At 41.2% G+C, this 17,808-nt stretch overlaps 1 protein-coding gene across 2 annotated transcripts; it reads left to right on the top strand.

Annotated features, from left to right (window-relative positions):
- Window positions 1-1,627: 1,627 nt before the first annotated feature.
- FAM124B (family with sequence similarity 124 member B) lies at window positions 1,628-16,571 on the top strand. Of its 2 annotated transcripts, XM_034439404.3 has the most exons (4): window positions 1,628-1,957; window positions 6,795-6,923; window positions 12,393-13,135; window positions 14,312-16,571. In XM_034439404.3, exons 3-4 carry the CDS (start codon window positions 12,404-12,406, stop codon window positions 14,969-14,971), a joined length of 1,392 nt encoding a protein of 463 aa, XP_034295295.2. In that variant the 5' UTR covers window positions 1,628-1,957; window positions 6,795-6,923; window positions 12,393-12,403; the 3' UTR covers window positions 14,972-16,571. The 2 variants fall into 2 exon arrangements, with proteins under 2 accessions (XP_034295295.2, XP_034295292.2); XM_034439401.3 differs by lacking the exon at window positions 6,795-6,923 and having other exon boundaries at window positions 1,697-1,957.
- Window positions 16,572-17,808: the final 1,237 nt, after the last annotated feature.

Below are 17,808 nucleotides of genomic sequence, written 5' to 3' on the forward strand. Positions count from 1 at the left end.
GCTTTGATAATATCAATTGGTTGCCATATCTGAAATACCTAAAGGTAAAGGTTCCCCTTGCACATATGTGCTAGTCGTTCCCGATTCTAGGGGGCGGTGCTCATCTCTGTTTCAAAGCCAAAGAGCCAGACTGTCCAAAGATGTCTCTGTGGTCATGTGGCCGGCATGACTAAACGCCAAAGGCGCATGGAATGCTGTTACCTTCCCACCAAAGGCGGTCCCTATTTTTCTACTTGCATTTTTTACATGCTTTTGAACTGCTAGGTTGGCAGAAGCTGGGACAAGTAATGGGAGCTCACTCCATTACGCGGCACTAGAGATTTGAACCACTGAACTGCCAACCTTTCAATCGACATACCTATTGAAATACCTATTACCGTACAAATAGAACTTTCATTAAATATATTTCAAACACAGTGGTGGAAATTATATGGATAAAAAACTAAGTGAACAATCAAATGTGAGAAGGACTCTGTAGTATATATTACAATTATAATGAAGCTTTTACAAATGAGAAAGTTTAGTCTTCAAATGAATTGTTCTAAGGCAGGATGCATAATCTGAGGTCAAAGATCATATACAGCCTCTGGAAGTTTTGGGTATGGTGTGAGAGACCTCCTAAGTTCTTAGACTTAAATGAAATGTGTTGGCCTAACCATTAATTGGACTACTTGCATACCATTCAAAAGCTAAATGCAATCCTTGGTTTGGAAAGTTTAGACCAGGCCATTCAACTTGTAGACGGGAAAGAGCCACACTGAGAAATTAAAAACCATTGTGGACTGAAAGGAATATCTGATGGGTGGCAAGGGGAGGGCTAGAAACACAGTAGGGGCAGCAGTGAATTTATTGACATTTTACAAAATGAGGGAGGACGGCTCAAGGCTGCTTGGGAGCTTCAGGTTGTACAGACCTGATTTGGACCCTTCTCATCAGAGGGCTTCCATCTTGTCTTTTGCTATGCTGTGCTATGCTATGCTACCCCCAGTGTCTCTGCCTCCTGAAGTCAGGCAGGCAAAAGTGTTGCATTGTCAGAACCTTTCATCTTTAAAAGTTCCTCAGATGGCAGGCATGACTTTACTCACACCCTCTTTGGTTTCCACTTTTCCCCTCAGCTCAGTAGTGGGGTTCAAGTAATTTAACAATCGGTTCTCTGCCCTAATGATTTCTTCCAACAATCAGTTTGCCAAACTGCTCAGAAAGTTAACAACCGGTTCTCCTGAACTGGTGCGAACTGGCTGAATCCCACCACTGCCTCAGCTGAATTACCATTTACTGATTGCAGAAATCATTTTATTTAGACATTTTATAATTGAGAGAGAGCCTATTGTTTCATGGAGTCCATAGGTCTGTTCAAGCCGGTTCATTTTCCCAATTAGATTTCACTTTCAAAGGAAAGTCAGACCAGAGAAAAGGAAACACAAAAAGCTGTTTAACAAAGATCTACTTTTTTGGGACCGGCTTATCAGAAGTGGTTTCACAAGACATAACACAAGAGAGGCTGTATTCCCACAACATGCTTAACCGGGGAATAAACCACCATCGGCTGGCTACCTTCAACCTGCTAAAACCACCAATCGAAACGCCTGGCTTCGCGTGGCACGCCAACGCCAAGCGCCGAGCAACTGCCCTTTCCCAACTTCCCCCTCGAGGTGCCAAGGCCTCCGGGTCCGTTCCCGGCGCCTTCCGTGTCCAGCGCCCGGCCTTCTCCTTGCCTCTCTCGGACGTTACCTTGACAAGCAGCCGCTGACCTCGCGGGGGGGAAATAAAAAAAGCCTGCAGCGTGGACCACCCCTGCGTGACGCGCGGAAGGAGGCGGGCCCGCAGAGCGGATGGACACGCGAGGGCAGCGTCTCCCTTCACTTGTTGCCTGAGGCGTCGAGCGAGCCTCCAAAGATGCCCCGAGATGCTTTCCCCGTAGAGGCTGCGGGGAGTGGGCGAGGGGCTGCTGGCGAAGGTAGGACGCTGTTCGCGAAGGCGCCGTGTTGTTTGGTAGCCTAGGCAGCACCAGCAGCGCCGCTTTCCCCCGCCCCCCTTATTTTAATTCAATTCTCCCCGTCGCCGTCCGGTTTATAACGCTGCCCTCCCTTCATTTGCAGTTGGGCAGAACCGGGGTGTCTAGGTGTCCGCGAGTGGCAGCCGCTCAGTTCTTCTTTTGTTTTCCCAAGTTTTGCCTAGGCTTTGCCGTTCGTGTCCTTTCTGCATCCCCTTTCATCTCCCCCCCTCCCACAAAGCAATAACTTTCAATAACTTTTCAATGGCGAAAGGTGATGTAAATCGGCTTTCTTCCGAAGTGCGGCCTTCCCGACGCCTTGGATTACCAAATCCCATAATCCCCAATCAGCCACATCCGACAGCTATTTTGGTTTGGTGTGATAGGAGTTGGAGTCCAAACTAGAATGACAGGTTGACGAAGAGTAACAAAGTACTCGATAAGTTTTAAATGAAGTTGAGAAGCACTAAGAACGGTGCTTTGGACTACAGTAATCGGTCTTTCCATTTGTAAAGCAATATTGTATGAGCTGACCAAAGGCTTGTCTAAACCATCATCCTCTCCTGGAAAAACCATTTACTTTTATCTGTTTTCTTTTCATCAGTTTATACACATTCCCTTTTTTCTCTTTTCCAATTTATAGATGTGGAAAATCAATTTGCTGGAGAGAAAACCAATCAGGGTTTGCATTTGAGATAATTTCAGTAATAAATTGACAGTTTAGAGGCCATTTGACTCCCGACAAGTCTGGACTGCTTGTAATTTTAAAAGAATGAGAAACATGCAAATGCTATTATAATGAACCTATTATAATTGCTAGCCAGCCTTTTTGCTGAAAAAAAATATGAAGGGGATATTATGTTTATGCTTACAAGTAGTCCTCAATTTACAATCTTTGATTGTTTGATGTTACAAACGCACTGGGGAAAAAATGATTTATGTTTGGTTACGGCTGTTGCAGCATCATGTGATCAAAATTTGGGCACTTGGCAACTGGCATGTATTTACGACAGTTGCACAGTCCTGAGGTCATGTGATTACCATTTGTAACCTTCCCAGCTAGCTTCTGACAAGCCAAGTTAATGGGGAAAGCCAGATTCACTTAACAACTGCATGATTCACTTAACAACTGGAGTAATTTGTTTAACTGAAAAAAGATCATAAAATGGGGTGCAACTCACTCTTTAACTGTCTTGCTTAGCAACATAAATTTTGGGCTTAATTGTTGTCGTAAATTGAGGATTACCTATATTTTATCTAATCGTATCTGAGAAATGCCATGCATTTAACTCTGGTTTGTTTCCATGTTCACAGTTTATTAAGAATGATTATATGAATGAGTAGGGAAATAAGGGGAGGTAAAGAGACTGTGAACTATTTAGTGAAAAATAATTAATTTGAAATGTAATGCTTTTAGTTTATGGTCAAAGAAATTATCAAAAAATGTAAATTAATCCCTGCCCCAAGTTAGAGAAACATACACAAATGTATTGTTTAATGTAGTTGTGTTATTATAATCACATTTAGCTGAAAGCACAACTCATTAAATACAGCGGGCTTTCAGAACAGATCTGTAAGATTCTGCTGTGTTCCACTATGAATGATAGTCTACTTTCTGCCTATTTAATGTCAAGTTTCTACTGACTCCTATTTCTAGGTGTTTGATTGTCCAATTGTGTCAGGGAGTTGAATGGTTTCTTGTAATCAATCCAAGCTACATTCAAGTTGGTCTTCCTTCTCTCGCAGTTTTCCAAACTCGTTTTGTCAGTTAGGAGGAGTTGATCATTTGTTCCTCTGCTGTGTGGGCAATTTTCTTTCTGCTCAGGTGGAAAGGGGTTGTTTTCAGCTAAATGCTGTTGAACTTTATCAGCTACATACTAGTTAGCAATTTGAAAGTTTTTGGTAAGCAGATAATTGGTCTGTAATTGCCTCTGCTGCCCCTTTTGCTGGATCTTTTATTATCATGTAGGTTCAATCAAATGTTAACCAATCTTCAATTTCTCATCTTTGTAGTATGTTGTTAAACTGCTTGGCAACAAATGGATTAGACAAGTCAGATGTTTCACCAAAAAATCATGCAATTCATCTTCACCTGGTGCCGATCAATTCTTGATCTTTGTCTTTTTCTCTACTATTTCAGTTATTCAGTTATTACATGTTACCGGTATTTCATTTCACCTTTTTTATTTTTATCTTCCTCCTTTATCCAAGCTGCATTCTTATTGTATCTCTTCGGGTTGTCCCATTGTTGCACCCAGAACTACATTGTTTCTTCATTGTCAGGTGTTTAATGATTCACTGAAGCTTCTCCATTGTGGTTTAGTAGAAATGTTTCCAATTCCATTGAATTTGAATATTCTGCCTATAGTATTCAGTTTGAGATTCATTATGATTATCTTCTTAGCTAATAAAGCTACAGTTTACATGGCAGTACCTGGAGACAGCAGAATAGAAAAGAAAAAAATGGAGAAAATCTTAAAACACAAAGACCTGCAAATAGAATTAGAATGATTGACAAGAGGAAGCAAAATAGTACCAATAATAAGAAGTGTCTTGGGTGCAATCCCAAAACATCTGGAACACCACTTCTATCCACTGGCATTGACAAAATCATCATCAGCCAACAGCAAAAGGCAGCTTTACTTTGAAGAGCTTACAATCTGCTACAATGCCTTTAACACCAATAGACAACAACCAACTGTCTCTCCCAGGTCGTTGGGACGGTTTTGATAGGTGATAAAAATGCCAAAGACATTTGGTCGACTGTGACAAATTGTAATAATAATCAAAGAGCATTAATAGCTCCTTATCAAACTGGGAATAATAATTTAATCTTTACCACAAATTTGAGTAATATTCATTTTTATTAATGACTTAGATGAATGAATGCTTATCAGATATCCAGATGATGTAAAATTGAGTGGGGAAACAAATAAAAATTTAAACAATATGGATGGGCTGCAATTTTGTACTTCTGTATAAATCGTTCTCTATTTTGCATTGATCATACAAACTCCAAACTGGGTATTATATTTTAAGGGAAAAAATGTAGAGAAGCACAATGAAGTTGATCTGGGGGCTAAATTTTATGTGTAGAAATGGTGGTAACTTTTAACTTTGAGAAAAAATGACTATTTAAAGAGAAATCATATAAAGACAGATCAATACCTATTCTTGCTTGCTCAGTTTCGGATCAAAGAAGAATGGTCCTAACATATGAGAAGGCAGAGGCCAACTGAAAGTAAGGAAAAACTACTAAAGAGCAACTATGGCAGTGGATCAAGAGAGTGCTTCCTATGAGCTTCTTCAGTGGATATGCTTAGGTTGAAACTGGACTAAGAATCATTAGATTAGTGTCACCTTTTAATAACCGTAGAGATAGATCCTCTCCAGGATCTACAGCATTCATAAATGTTATAATAGAGTCTAGTTTAAGATGATTAAATGCCTGGAGACAAAAACATATGAAAACAGTTGCAGGAATTGGATATTTTAGAGAAAAGGACTTGTGGGGACATGATAACAGTATTGCAGTATTTGAGGGGCTGCCACAAAGAAGAGGGGGCCAAATTATTTTCCAAAGCACCAGATGGCAAACCAAGAAACAATGTATAGAAACTAATTAAGGAGAGAAGCAATCTGGAATCAAGGAGAAACTTCCTAACAGTGAGAACAATTAACCAGTGGATCAGCTTGCAATCAGAAGTTGTAGGTGTTTCATCACTGGAGATTTTTAATAAGAGATTGGACAGCTACCTGAATGAAATGGTATAAGGTCTCCTGCTTGAGCAGGGGGTTGGACTAGATTCTAGATTCTTCCAGTTTTATTTTGATTGATTGAGCCTTGTTTTGTCTTTTCTTCATTATAGACTTCTCAAGATTCTTCAAATAATGTGTTAAAATATGATATTTTGAGTCCAGTTATTTGTGCCCCAGCTGAAAATTCTGCATCATTTGTTCTATGGTCTGTTTGGTGGTTTTCATGGCTTTCTCTGGTATCCTTAAAAGTCGTATGCAATAACAAAGTTCAAATGTGTTGATATTTGTTCTGACTTGTTTTTGTAAGTCCAACTTTTGCATATATAGAGTCCCACAACAAAAACCATAATCTGGAAAATTCTAATCTTTGTAGGTATAGAGAATTTAGGATTTTGAATATTTTTCCAAGGCCTTCATTACTACTTTACAAATCTGTTGTCAGTTAGACAATAGTTTTTAATTACTAGATCATTTACAGTTAATGGTTAATCCTAAAAGCTATCTCCCAGTTTAATATCTTCATTATCAATTCTGAGACTAGTTGCAATACCTGTTATTATTTAATCTTGATATATAATTGTAGTCTCATTCTTTTTACTGTACTCCTTGATTTTCATTAGTATATGTTGTAGATAATTTGCATTTTAGCTATCAGCTATTTCTTGCTCTGAATTCATATTTCTAAACTGAGTAAGGTGTTGAATTTATAGGCGCAGTTCTGTGGCACAAAGAACACCTTGAAAACAAAATTATAGAAATTATGCCCTTTTTAAAGAAGTCTTTGGGAAATCTAGCCCTGATTTTTTTCACAAGTTGACTTTAAAATACAAAAGCTGTATGTTGGTACACCTGTGATTTTAATAATTCCCTGACTACTCATATTTTAGTGGAGTTGATACTGTGCACATCTCTTCTTAGATTGATAGTCTTATTGACTGCTGAAGATGATACAGGATTTGAACTAAGATGAATTTTAATGAAACATTTAATTCTACTTTGAAATGCAAAATATCCAATTAAGCTATTTTCCATAAACTACTAGATTGCAGCAATGTGATTGCATGATGAGTAAAAGGGAAGAGAACGTTCCAACTGTTTCAGTTTCTGCACAAATAAGACCATAAATAAGAGGATGAACAAAAGACTGAACTTAAATAGTACTGCTCAAAAGGTACAATATTTCTTTTTAAAATATTTTAAAATCTGATTTAGAAAATAAGGTATTCCTTTTGGTGTCTTGTATTTCACTTGTTAGAGTATTATCTATTAGTATGTACTGTAAGTACCACAGTTCTTTAAACAAGATATTTTTTTAAGCAACTAGCTAAGCAATTTGATGGCAAAGATAACAGGCGTACATAATGTAAGAAATCAAAGTAATTTATACTGTTTTATGTATATGCTTTCCTCTAAATAGAATTGAATGGTGAAAAACACACAAAGGATATTTAAAGCTTTTAAGAACTTCCTGGCAATAGAAATTGTGACAAGTGAAAAAATATACTTCTAAATCAGCTTCTCCCCACCTGGGTTATTCTTCTCTTAAAAAAAGAAAGTAGACTACTATTTTCATCATTCCCAGCAAAATGGGAGGGGGGAGTTGGGGCGGGTTATATGAAGCATGAAGATATTAGAAGAATTAAATTTTGACATAACATTAATGAACCCCCTGATTAATTGCTAGTAAAATAAAGGAAACACCATGCAATATACATTCATGGGAAAATTAGAGTTTTCAGTTAGAGCATTAGCATACACCCACATGAGAAAGCTGTTCAGGAAAACAGAGCAGGTGATAATTAAGGGTAATAGAATAATTGTTATATAGCATGATTTTTCCTAGCCCACATCTGTTGATTTTAAAGCTCTCTAGACTGGTCTGGAAAATACATGGTAAAATGTAACAGAATTATGAGCAAAACAATTCTTTATAAATAAATAAATAAATAATTTTATTTCTATACCGCCCTTCTCCCGAAGGACTCAGGGCGGTGTACAGCCTATTAAAAACACAAAGACAGACATCAGTTAAAAATAATTAAAATTATTACATAATTTCGGTTCACATTTAAAACCCCAAAAATTTAAAACACCCAATTTAAAAATCATTACATTGATAGCCCGGCTTGGCGGAACAGCAGGGTCTTGAGGGCACAGCGAAATACACGGAGGTCGGAGATCTTACGCATTTCCGGGGGCAGTTCATTCCACGGGGCAGGGGCTCCCACAGAGAAGGCCCTCCCCCTGGGTGTCGCCAGCCGACATAACTTGGCTGATGGCACCCGGAGGAGACCCTCTCTGTGGGAGTGAACTGGTGGGAGGCTGTTGGTGGCAGAAGTCGGTCTCGAAGGTACCCGGGTTCTATGCCATGAAGCGCTTTAAAGATGGTGACCAACACCTTGAATCGCACCCGGAAGACCACTGGGAGCCAGTGCAGCTCGCGCAGGAGGGGTGTCACATGGGCACAACAGGTTGCGCCCATAACCACCCGCACGGCCGCATTCTGGACCAGCTGGAGCCTCCAAGTGCTCTTCAAGGGGAGCCCCATGTAGAGAGCATTACAATATTCCAGCCGGGAGGTGACAAGGGCGTGAGTGTCTATGCGCAAGGCGTCCTGGTCCAGAAAGGGCTTCAACTGGCGAATCAGGCAAACCTGATAAAAAGCCCCCCTGGCCACGGCTGTCATATGCTCTTCTAAAGACAGCCGTGCATCCAGGAGGACACCCAGATTGCGAGCCCTCTCTGTGGGGGGCAGAGATTCACCCGCAATAGTCAGCGATGGCACCAGCTGACTATATCGGGACGCCAGAAGCCACAGCCACTCAGTCTTGGAAGAGTTGAGTCTGAGCCTATTTCTCCCCATCCAGACCCGCATGGCCTCCAGGCAGCGAGACATCACATCAAGGGCATCGTTGGGGTGGTCTGGGGTGGAGATGTACAGCTGAGTGTCATCAGCATACTGATGGACTCTCACCCCAAAACCACAGATGATCTCACCCAATGGCTTCACATAAATGTTGAACAGAAGAGGCGAGAGAACCGATCCTTGTGGCACTCCCCATGCGAGGCGCCTCACGGTCGACCTCTGCCCCACCGCCAAACTGCGAACGGTTGGAGAGGAAGGAGAAGAACCACCGCAGTACGGTGCCCCCTATTCCTAACCCCCTCAACCGCTGCAGCATGATACCATGGTCGATGGTATCAAAAGCTGCTGAGAGATCTAATAGGACCAGGACAGAGGAGCAACCCCTGTCCTGAGCCCTCCAGAGATCATCCACCAATGCGACCAATGCCGTTTCTGTGCTGTACCCCTGCCTGAAGCCCGACTGGTACGGGTCCAGATAGATAGCTTCATCCAGGTACCGGGGAAGCTATCGTGCCACCACACTCTCAACAACCTTCACCACAAAACGAAGGTTGGAGACCGGACAGTAGTTAGCTAATTCAGCCGGGTCCAGGGAAGGCTTCTTGAGGAGGAGCCTCACCACCGCTTCTTTCAAGGCAGCAGGAAAGGCACCCTGACTCAAGGAAGCACTTATAATCCCCTGGAGCCAGCCTCGTGTAACCTCCCAGGAGGCCAGTACCAACCAGGAGGGACACGGGTCCAATAAACACATGGCGGCACTAATCTTACCCAGAACCCTGTCCACATCCTCGGAAGCCACAGGATCAAACTCCTCCCAGATAATATTCTCAAGACCTACCCTCGTCTCCTCCCCTGGACTCATCCAGTCGGAGTCCAAGCCTTCCCGAATCTGAGCGACTTTATCATGCAGGAATTGCATAAAATCCTCAGCTCGACCCTGCAAGGGATCTTCCCGCACTCCCCACCCCCCGAAGAAGGGAGTGGGTCACCCTAAACAGAGCGGCTGGGTGGTTCTCTGCAGATGCGATAAGAGTGGAAAAATGGTTAGATTTCGCTGCTTTTATCGCCACTAGGTAGGTCTTGATATAAGACCTCACCTGTGTCCGGTGAGAATCGGATTGACTAGTCCTCTAGATGCTCTCTAAGCATCTTTTCTGATGCTTCATCTCTCTTAGCTCCTCGGAGAACCAAGGAGCCAATTGAGATCGGCATCAGGTCAGAGGCATGACGCAGTCCAAAGCTCCGGCAGCCGCACTCTCCCAGGCGGCCACCAGGTCTTCGGTCGAGTCATGTGCCAGAGTCTCAGGAAATGGCCCAAGCTCCGTCAGGAACTTTCGGGATCCATCAGGCGCCTGGGACTGAACCACCTGGTCGGTTCTGTCTCCCTGCGGTGGGGGAAAGTGGCTGGAAAGTCCAAGTGAAGGAGTGAATGATCTGTCCATGACAAAGGTTTAATGTCTAGGTCTATCTCTACCAAGATCATTCAACCACTGACCAGAGACAAAAATCAAGTCCAGAGTGTATCCCCCTATGTGAGTGGGGCCTTGAACTAACTGGGTCAGGTCCATGGCCACCATGGAAGCCATGAACTCCCAAGCCACCTCTGACGCCTCACCTGCGGATGGTAGGTTGAAATCCCCCATGACAATAAGTCTGGGGGTATCAACCGCCACCCCGGCAGTAACATTGAGCAGCTCGGGCAGGGTTGCCGCCACGTGGCAGGGAGCCAGGTACGTAGTCAGAAAATCCAACTGCACCCCACAGCCCCACTTTACAAAAAGGGACTCACATCCGGCTATCTGAGGAACAGTGGTCTCTCTCAGACAAAGACTTTCCCTAATAATCGCCTCCACTCCCCCACCCCTCCCCTGAGCCCTTAGCTGATGAAATGCATGGAAACCTGGTGGGCACATTTCAATGAGGGGAACCACCCTCCTGGCCCAACCAGGTCTCCGTAATACCTGCCAGGTCCGCACCCCCCTCCAAAATAAGATCACAAATGAGGGGGGCTTTATTAACAACTGACCTGGCATTACATTACATAACAGCCGCGGACCCAGGGCCTGAGGCTCTGTGCAACCCCGGACACAAGTCGCGCATTGGGGGCCGGAGTGCGTAATCACTCGTAAACATGATATGGCCCCCTGCGCCTGTCATATCTGCCCCTCCCACTCATTATTTCAATTGCACTGCCCTTCCTATCACCCCGCTGCTCCCCGGTCAAATTTCCTTCCACGAACCCTCCTCTGCGTCCAATCAACCCATCACCCCGCTCAGTGGCTATATGGACCGTCCACCTTTACAACCCCCTCCCCTCCTCCCGGGTCCCCTTAAAATTTTCATTAAAAATTTTGCGAAAAAACCCCTCAACTCCCACTTTGCTGCATGCCATCTCTCGGGGTTCCAAAGCCCGTCATCAAGATAGGCCCTCGATAACGTGGAGGGCCAGGCCTGCGAGAGGGGGGAGTCTCGCAGCGATTGCGCACTCCGGCCCCCAAGTTTCAAAAGAGAACAGAACGTTTAATTCAACTACATATGCTAGTTTTGTGGCTGCTCAAAAAATAGTCAGGCACGGGGAGTGTTTTCTGGCGCCCGGTGTTTTCTTTTCTGTGGGAAACGGGTCCAAATGGCTCTTTGAGTGTTTAAGAGCAGAGCCTTGGTATAGAGTTTCCTCCTTGAGGAGGGGATTGGACTGGAAGACCTCCAAGATCTTTTGAAAAAGCAGCGTTGGGACAACTATGACCTGGATGACTGAGAATTTCCATAGACATTCAAGATTCCTTCCAACTCTATTATTCTGTATTATTTAAATACTTGCTCACATGGTTGATGACCACTTTCTATGAATTGGAACTACCTAGTCCATAGGTAGTTTTATTTCAGCTGCTCTAAAGCAGCTATTGTTCTGAAATATCATAGCAGAGTGTTTTGCATTTTCAAGGTTGATTCCAAATCCATGAACTGGTAACTAGTTCACAAACCTCTTCAGAAGGCAGAAATGTTCAATTCTAAACAAGTCCCTGGATTAACTGGAACCGAGCCAATTGGCATTGTAAGGAGCAGCAGTTAGTCAAACTGGCATTTAGAATCTGTTTCCTTCACGTCTTGTCTTTCCTGACTGACATTCTTCCTGTTATCTTTGGTATTCACTTTGACTCTCTGCAATTGTCCAGTTTCCTTTCTTTTTTAAAAAGAATGGTTTATCAGCACAAGCCCAGGAAGGGTGTTGTCACAGGAAGATTGCTGCCTTTGTAAAGTGGGCATGCACACACAGATGGAGCAAAAAAAATCTGAGCCTTTAAAATGCAAACATCACCTTGTATTTACATAAGATGATGGCAGGATCCAGGCAAGTTGATTACTTCTCTGAAACTGACAGATTTCATTTAATCATTTATATAATATAAGCAGATATATCTTTTTACCATCCCTATGTATATATATATATATAAATAAAACCCTGAAAGAATTTGAAGAAGGATGCAGGGCATTTGAAATCACTGAAATTGTATAGTATATGAACTCTTGCTTGATTTAAAAGATAGGAGACCTTACTATATAATCCTTCTTTCCACTACTTGAACTTTAGATCTAATATATAAATAATAAATCAAGATGAAATGGGGGGTCTGCATTATACAGACATTTGTAAAGCTTAGAGAAGTGCTCAAATGAGAATTAGCTGGGAAGAGTGAGTTTTATTCTTTTTAACATGGCTATTGTATGATCCTGTAATCAATAAAGCACTGATTATGTTACTACTTGTATTTGAAGGTCGCAGTGCAATGGATGTGAGAGGAGATTCCATGAGGATGACTGTTCACCTGCTTGCCAACACTGGACATGCAATACACTTGCAACAAGCTCTTGATCAACTTCAAGAATGGATCTGCCTGGACGTTCGCCTCTTTCTTGTCTCAGAACGCCCTTCTCCGATTAAGTATTATGAGACATACCGTCAAAAAAGTTCCAGGTTTCCTAGTACTTCTGTACTCCTTTTTTTGCATGAGGACTTTGGAGAAGAACGGTTTTTCCAGGTCCATGACTTCTTCCAACATCCACCATGGCAGCCTGTCCACATTGAGTGTCCCAGCAGGAAGCTATCGCTCCATGCCCTTGATCATCAGGACTTCTATGGACTGGATGAGCATATGCCGGTATGGGGCCTGAGACAAGTTCACTACGGCATGGAAATCCTGCGTGTCACTCTCTATTGTAGCTTTGATAATTATGAGGATGCAGTAAGGCTTTACGAGACAATCCTGCAGAAAGAAGCATCTGTCCAAAAAAGTGGCTTCTGTGCTTTTCTACTGTACACAACACACAGCCTTGTGGTTCAGCTCTGCTTGAAGCAGTTGCCTTTGGGGATGAGTGTTGACCTGAAGGAATCTTCAGTATTACAGTTCAAAGTGTATGAAATTGGAGAACTGGTTCCACTTTTGCCCAATCCCTGTGTCCCAATAAGCAGTACTAGGTGGCAAACAGAAGACTATGAAGGAAATAAGATTCTGCTGCAGGTACTTGTTGTCACTGCAATAGATACCAAAAGACATAATGGTAGAACTTTTGTATGGTCCTTAGCATGGATGCAATAGGTGATACTGCTGTTTTCACAGAAAATGTTGTTCTTCAGATATTTATTTATTTGATATTTGGTATGACTGTGTAAAGTGATTGTAGAGGCATTTTATTCATTGACATAAGAAACCACCACTTTGTCCCATTGGTTAATTATTGATTGATTAAACATATTTGAAATGTTGAGACAAGAATGTCTTCCAGAGAACCTGATGTGATTCTTCTGAAAACTTTCAGAGACACAGACGATATTTCCATTTATTGCATGTGGCTATGAGTTTAGAAAGCATTCAAAGCCAAACTTTCTGAAAGTTGCAGCTGATTTGCAATGGCAAAATATTAATGCTCTTTGCAATTATATATGAATCAAACATTTTAAAATTCTGTCTTAGTTTGCAGTCATTAAAAGACAAACAAAACCCTTCAAAAAAACATCTGGACTTCAACAGGCTTGTGGCTGGCAACAAATCCAATAACATGTAAAGTGAATGTCCATGCCTGGAATTACAGGCCTTTTAAAAATGCATGTATTTTAAACATGTATAAACAAGTAGGCCAATAAAAAATAAAATTGTTCAAAAGAACATTTTAGGATAACAATCTATCCTTTGATTTGGTACAGGTGATAATACATCTTTTCAGTGTTCGTTTGCTTAATTATTGTCCCACTTCTGTCCCACTTCCTCTGCCTGCCCATCCACCCCAACTCTTATTTCCTGATATTTGTCACAAGGCAACAGCAGGTTGCAATGGAGGAAAAGGACCCATAGATTCATAAGACCCTTTAGTCTCTTGCTGGGACCTCCTGTGGTACCTTATTAGGTGCCAATTTGTACCTGTCATGCCATCTTATATTAAATTAAAAATATATTAAATATCCCTTAGTTTTTATTGAAGAATAGCCAGAATACACACTAAAATGTGGGGATCATGTTGACAGGTTCAAATAAGTTTAATACTTCAATTCAAGGCTAGGTATGTGTTTTCCTTACCTATGTCCTTAGTAGAATTCTTTAATTACTGATTTGTGGTTGATGGTTTTATAGCATCTATAGGTGTAGATCTGACTTTATTACTATTGTCAAGATGCAGTTAATTTATTTTCTTTTCCACAGGTTCAGAGCAGAGGCTCAAAGCACAATGGAACTCAATCTCTACCTCCTAATTGGCACAACAGCACTGATGAGAAAGGGTCTCCCCATTACTGCTGTGATTTATGCTCCAGCGTATCTTCAGTGGCTCCCAGAACTGCTGTTCAGCAGAAAAACCGGACACTTCGAGCCATGAAAAATAAAAACAAATCCTCAAGGAGGATGGTGCAAATTCCTGCAAGTCTGTTCACCCCTTCACAAAGCAACTTTAATTCTTCTTCCAGTTTGTATAATATAGCACATTCTTCTTTGCAAGATCTAGGCCCTTCCCCAATGAACCTGGGTACTAAATTGAGACATTCCAGCCATGAGCTCTGGCTATGCCAGAACAAAGGAGAGGAGGAGGAAGAGACTAATGTTGACACAGGCAAGAGAGTAGCACCTTTTAAATGTGCTAACTCTCCCCTAAACAGATTTTCCAAGGACTTACAAAAAGAACTTCTTCAGTCCGAGGCACCAAGCAGTTCATTTATGGGAGCAGGTTTGGGTTCTGAGGACAGGAACTCTTTATTGTCTTTGCATGTTGCTGAAATTAATAAAAGATCAGGATTTAGTCATTTTCAGCTGAGCACATCAGGAGCAAATGATGGGAATGAGAAAGACGAGGAGGAGTTTTTTATATGATTTGAAACTTCCATGTATCTTTCACTGCCTTATTTTTGGAATATCAGAAAGTCCAATAGATCTATTCTTCGGTATAAATAATCTATGCTATCTTTATATTAGAGCTACAATGAAAGGTTTAAAAGTACTAGGGAAAAGAAGAGAAAGAAGTTTGCAATATAAATTTCATGTACTAGAGAATATTGTGCAATAGATTGGAAGAAGCCATTCATTTTAATGCACCAGAGGAACTGACAGAAATTCACTAAAAATCTAGGAGAAAACCCCAAACCTAGGAAAGCCTAAAAGAAATTTGGGAAGCATCAATTTGGGATGATAAGAATAGTGTCTTAGTTAATCTTGACTTATCTGAGAAGCTCATCAGAATTTGACCTCATTAATTCTTGGGTAGGATCTCCAGGAAATATCCTAGAAGAAAGCAATGGAAAAAATATTGCCCCCCCCCAAAAAAAATACTTGGACACATTCATGAAATCATGAAGGTTCAAGCTTAACTTTTCCCATACCATAGAAATTAATTTAAAGATACAGAAAAGAAAATAGGCATTTTTCATTTTTCCATGGTTACTATGCTAAGCCTGTCTTCATTTTCTCCATGCCCCATGCTGTACTGCATCTTGATGTCAAAAGTACTCTGTTTTCCCCAAAATAAGACCTCCCCAGGTAATAAGCCCAATCAGGCTTTTGAGTGCATATGTTAAAAATAAGCCTTCCCCAAAAATAAGCCCCCCCCCAAAATAAGCCCTCTTCAAAAATATTTAAGTGCATGTGCAGCCGGTCCCTGCCATTTCCTCTGGTTAGAGTTAGGGAGACAGAGCTGGAAATCAGGTAAGACAGCAAGAGGAGCCCCACCTTGCTCCACGTGCCCAAAAATAATACCTCCCCAAAAATAAGGCCAAGAGCTTATTTCGGGGTTCAAAAAATATTAGGGTCTTATTTTCGGGGAAACACGGTATGAAAATGCAACTTTGGATCTTTGGAACTGAAGTCTTTTCATTGTTGAAAATGCAACTAATTAAGCAGAGGGGTACACATCAATCTGGCTTCTGAATGGCAATCCAAAAGCTACACTTTTTAGAATGGGGAAGATTAGACAATATGTCTAAGGCCAAGATAAATGCTGAATTTCATTAAGCATAATTTTAATATGTCAACTTCTTTAAGATAAGCTGATTATTCTACTGTTCATTTATTTTCATTACATTCGTATTGAAACTGAATAGCAATTTTTCCAGATTGCTATAGAGAATGTATCAAAGCTTCTGGAGCTCAGTTTTTGCACCTTGATGGAAAACGTAGTGCTACTGTTGTGACTACTATATTAATATTACTTAAACTATGAGCTACTTCTGTCTAGTTGATGATACTTGATAATGAGTTCTAGAGAACAGGAAACAATCACTGAGCTTGTTAAGTAACATGCCACATCCATTTCTCAACCTGTGTATCAAGAGAACTTAGATATATAATCAGACGGCTGAGCTACATTCGGAATTATATGTAACTATAAGAACAATGGCAAATATAGGTGTGACTCTGTGCACTTGCTTTAACAGGTGAGTTAAGTTTGTCAATAAAGAAGGATTGGCTTGTTAACCCATCTTTTATTGCAGGAGTGTCTCAATGCATTTCTGGCTCACCTGTGCTTCCCTGCCTCATCTCACATATCGCTACAGATTTCCTTCCTATTTCTTGTTGATACACTTCACCCAACACACTTTTGCCTGTCAAAGAACTGTATTTGATGTCATATCCGGAATAAAACAATCCCAAATTGTTTGAGATATGAACTAAAACGTAGGTTGGTTGTTGTGGTTTTTTTCTGGGGAGGGGGCATGGATCATCTGAAACCAGCTACACTGGAATCAGCAACACCAACCTACTCTGTGTGGTTGGAAGGAACCCCAGGCAGCTTTCCAAACAGGGAATGTGAAGGGACATCACTTGAATTCTAATAATAAAGTATTTAGCCTGGATGCCTGAAGGAGTGCATTAAAATTAACATATTTCTTTATTTTCTGTATCATTCATATAGAAGAGCTAACCTATTTAGATTTAAACATCCAGGTTCAAATTTCCACTTCTATCATGAAATTCATTGCCTTTGGCCATTCATTCTCTGTCTGCACAAATAATCTAATGAAGTTGTTACCATAAGATGAGAAATAAACCTCATCAATTTAAGGAAGGGAGGGAGAGAAGCTAGGTAAGAAGGGGAAGGGAAGGAAGGAAGGAAATAAGGCTCTAATTCAGGCAGGGAGATCAGACTCAGATCTCTCCATGTCTGCTAGAGAGAAAGTTTGAAAGGGTGCTATCAGAGCTCAGAAAAAGAAAAAATAACTTTTCTGATAAACAAAAATCTCAACATCTATATTGTAGGAAGAAGGCCTTCACCAAGTAAGAAATCTTAAAAGAATTTTATTTTAAGATATCTTAAACCCAATAAGTTCTTAACGGTTCTCACCAGCTGATTTTTGAAAGCATTATTTTAGCTAAACAAAATAATGCAACCTAGTTGCTTTTAAAAATTGTCCTGCTTTGAAAAGGATCCAGGGCTGAAGTAGGTGGGAAAGGCATTTGCCTTTCATACAGGTTCAAAAGTGAAGACTTCAAAATATACATGGAAAGTCAGCAAAGTTACCCTCGGCGGTCCTATTTATAGATGAGGAAGAAATAGCATTACCGATAATACATAAAAATCAATTGCTAACAAATCAGAATAACAGCGCTGGAAGGGACCTTGGAAGTCTTCTAGTCCAACCCCCTGTTCAGACAGGAGATCCTACACCATTTCAGACATGGTTGTCCAATTTCTTCCTAAAAACCTTCCAGAGGCA

The sequence above is a fragment of the Pantherophis guttatus genome, chromosome 6, assembly GCF_059756535.1.
Source record: "Pantherophis guttatus breed Tessera chromosome 6, ASM5975653v1, whole genome shotgun sequence".
Classification (NCBI taxonomy): Eukaryota; Metazoa; Chordata; class Lepidosauria; order Squamata; family Colubridae; genus Pantherophis; species Pantherophis guttatus.

Excerpts from the sequence above, each read along its gene's own strand:
- FAM124B (XM_034439401.3), top strand. The coding sequence starts at position 1,897 with ATGCCCCGAGATGCTTTCCCCGTAGAGGCTGCGGGGAGTGGGCGAGGG. Across the intron at positions 1,958-12,392 it reads GCGAGGGGCTGCTGGCGAAG|GTCGCAGTGCAATGGATGTG; the intron begins GTAGGACGCTGT and ends TTGTATTTGAAG. Across the intron at positions 13,136-14,311 it reads GAAATAAGATTCTGCTGCAG|GTTCAGAGCAGAGGCTCAAA; the intron begins GTACTTGTTGTC and ends TCTTTTCCACAG.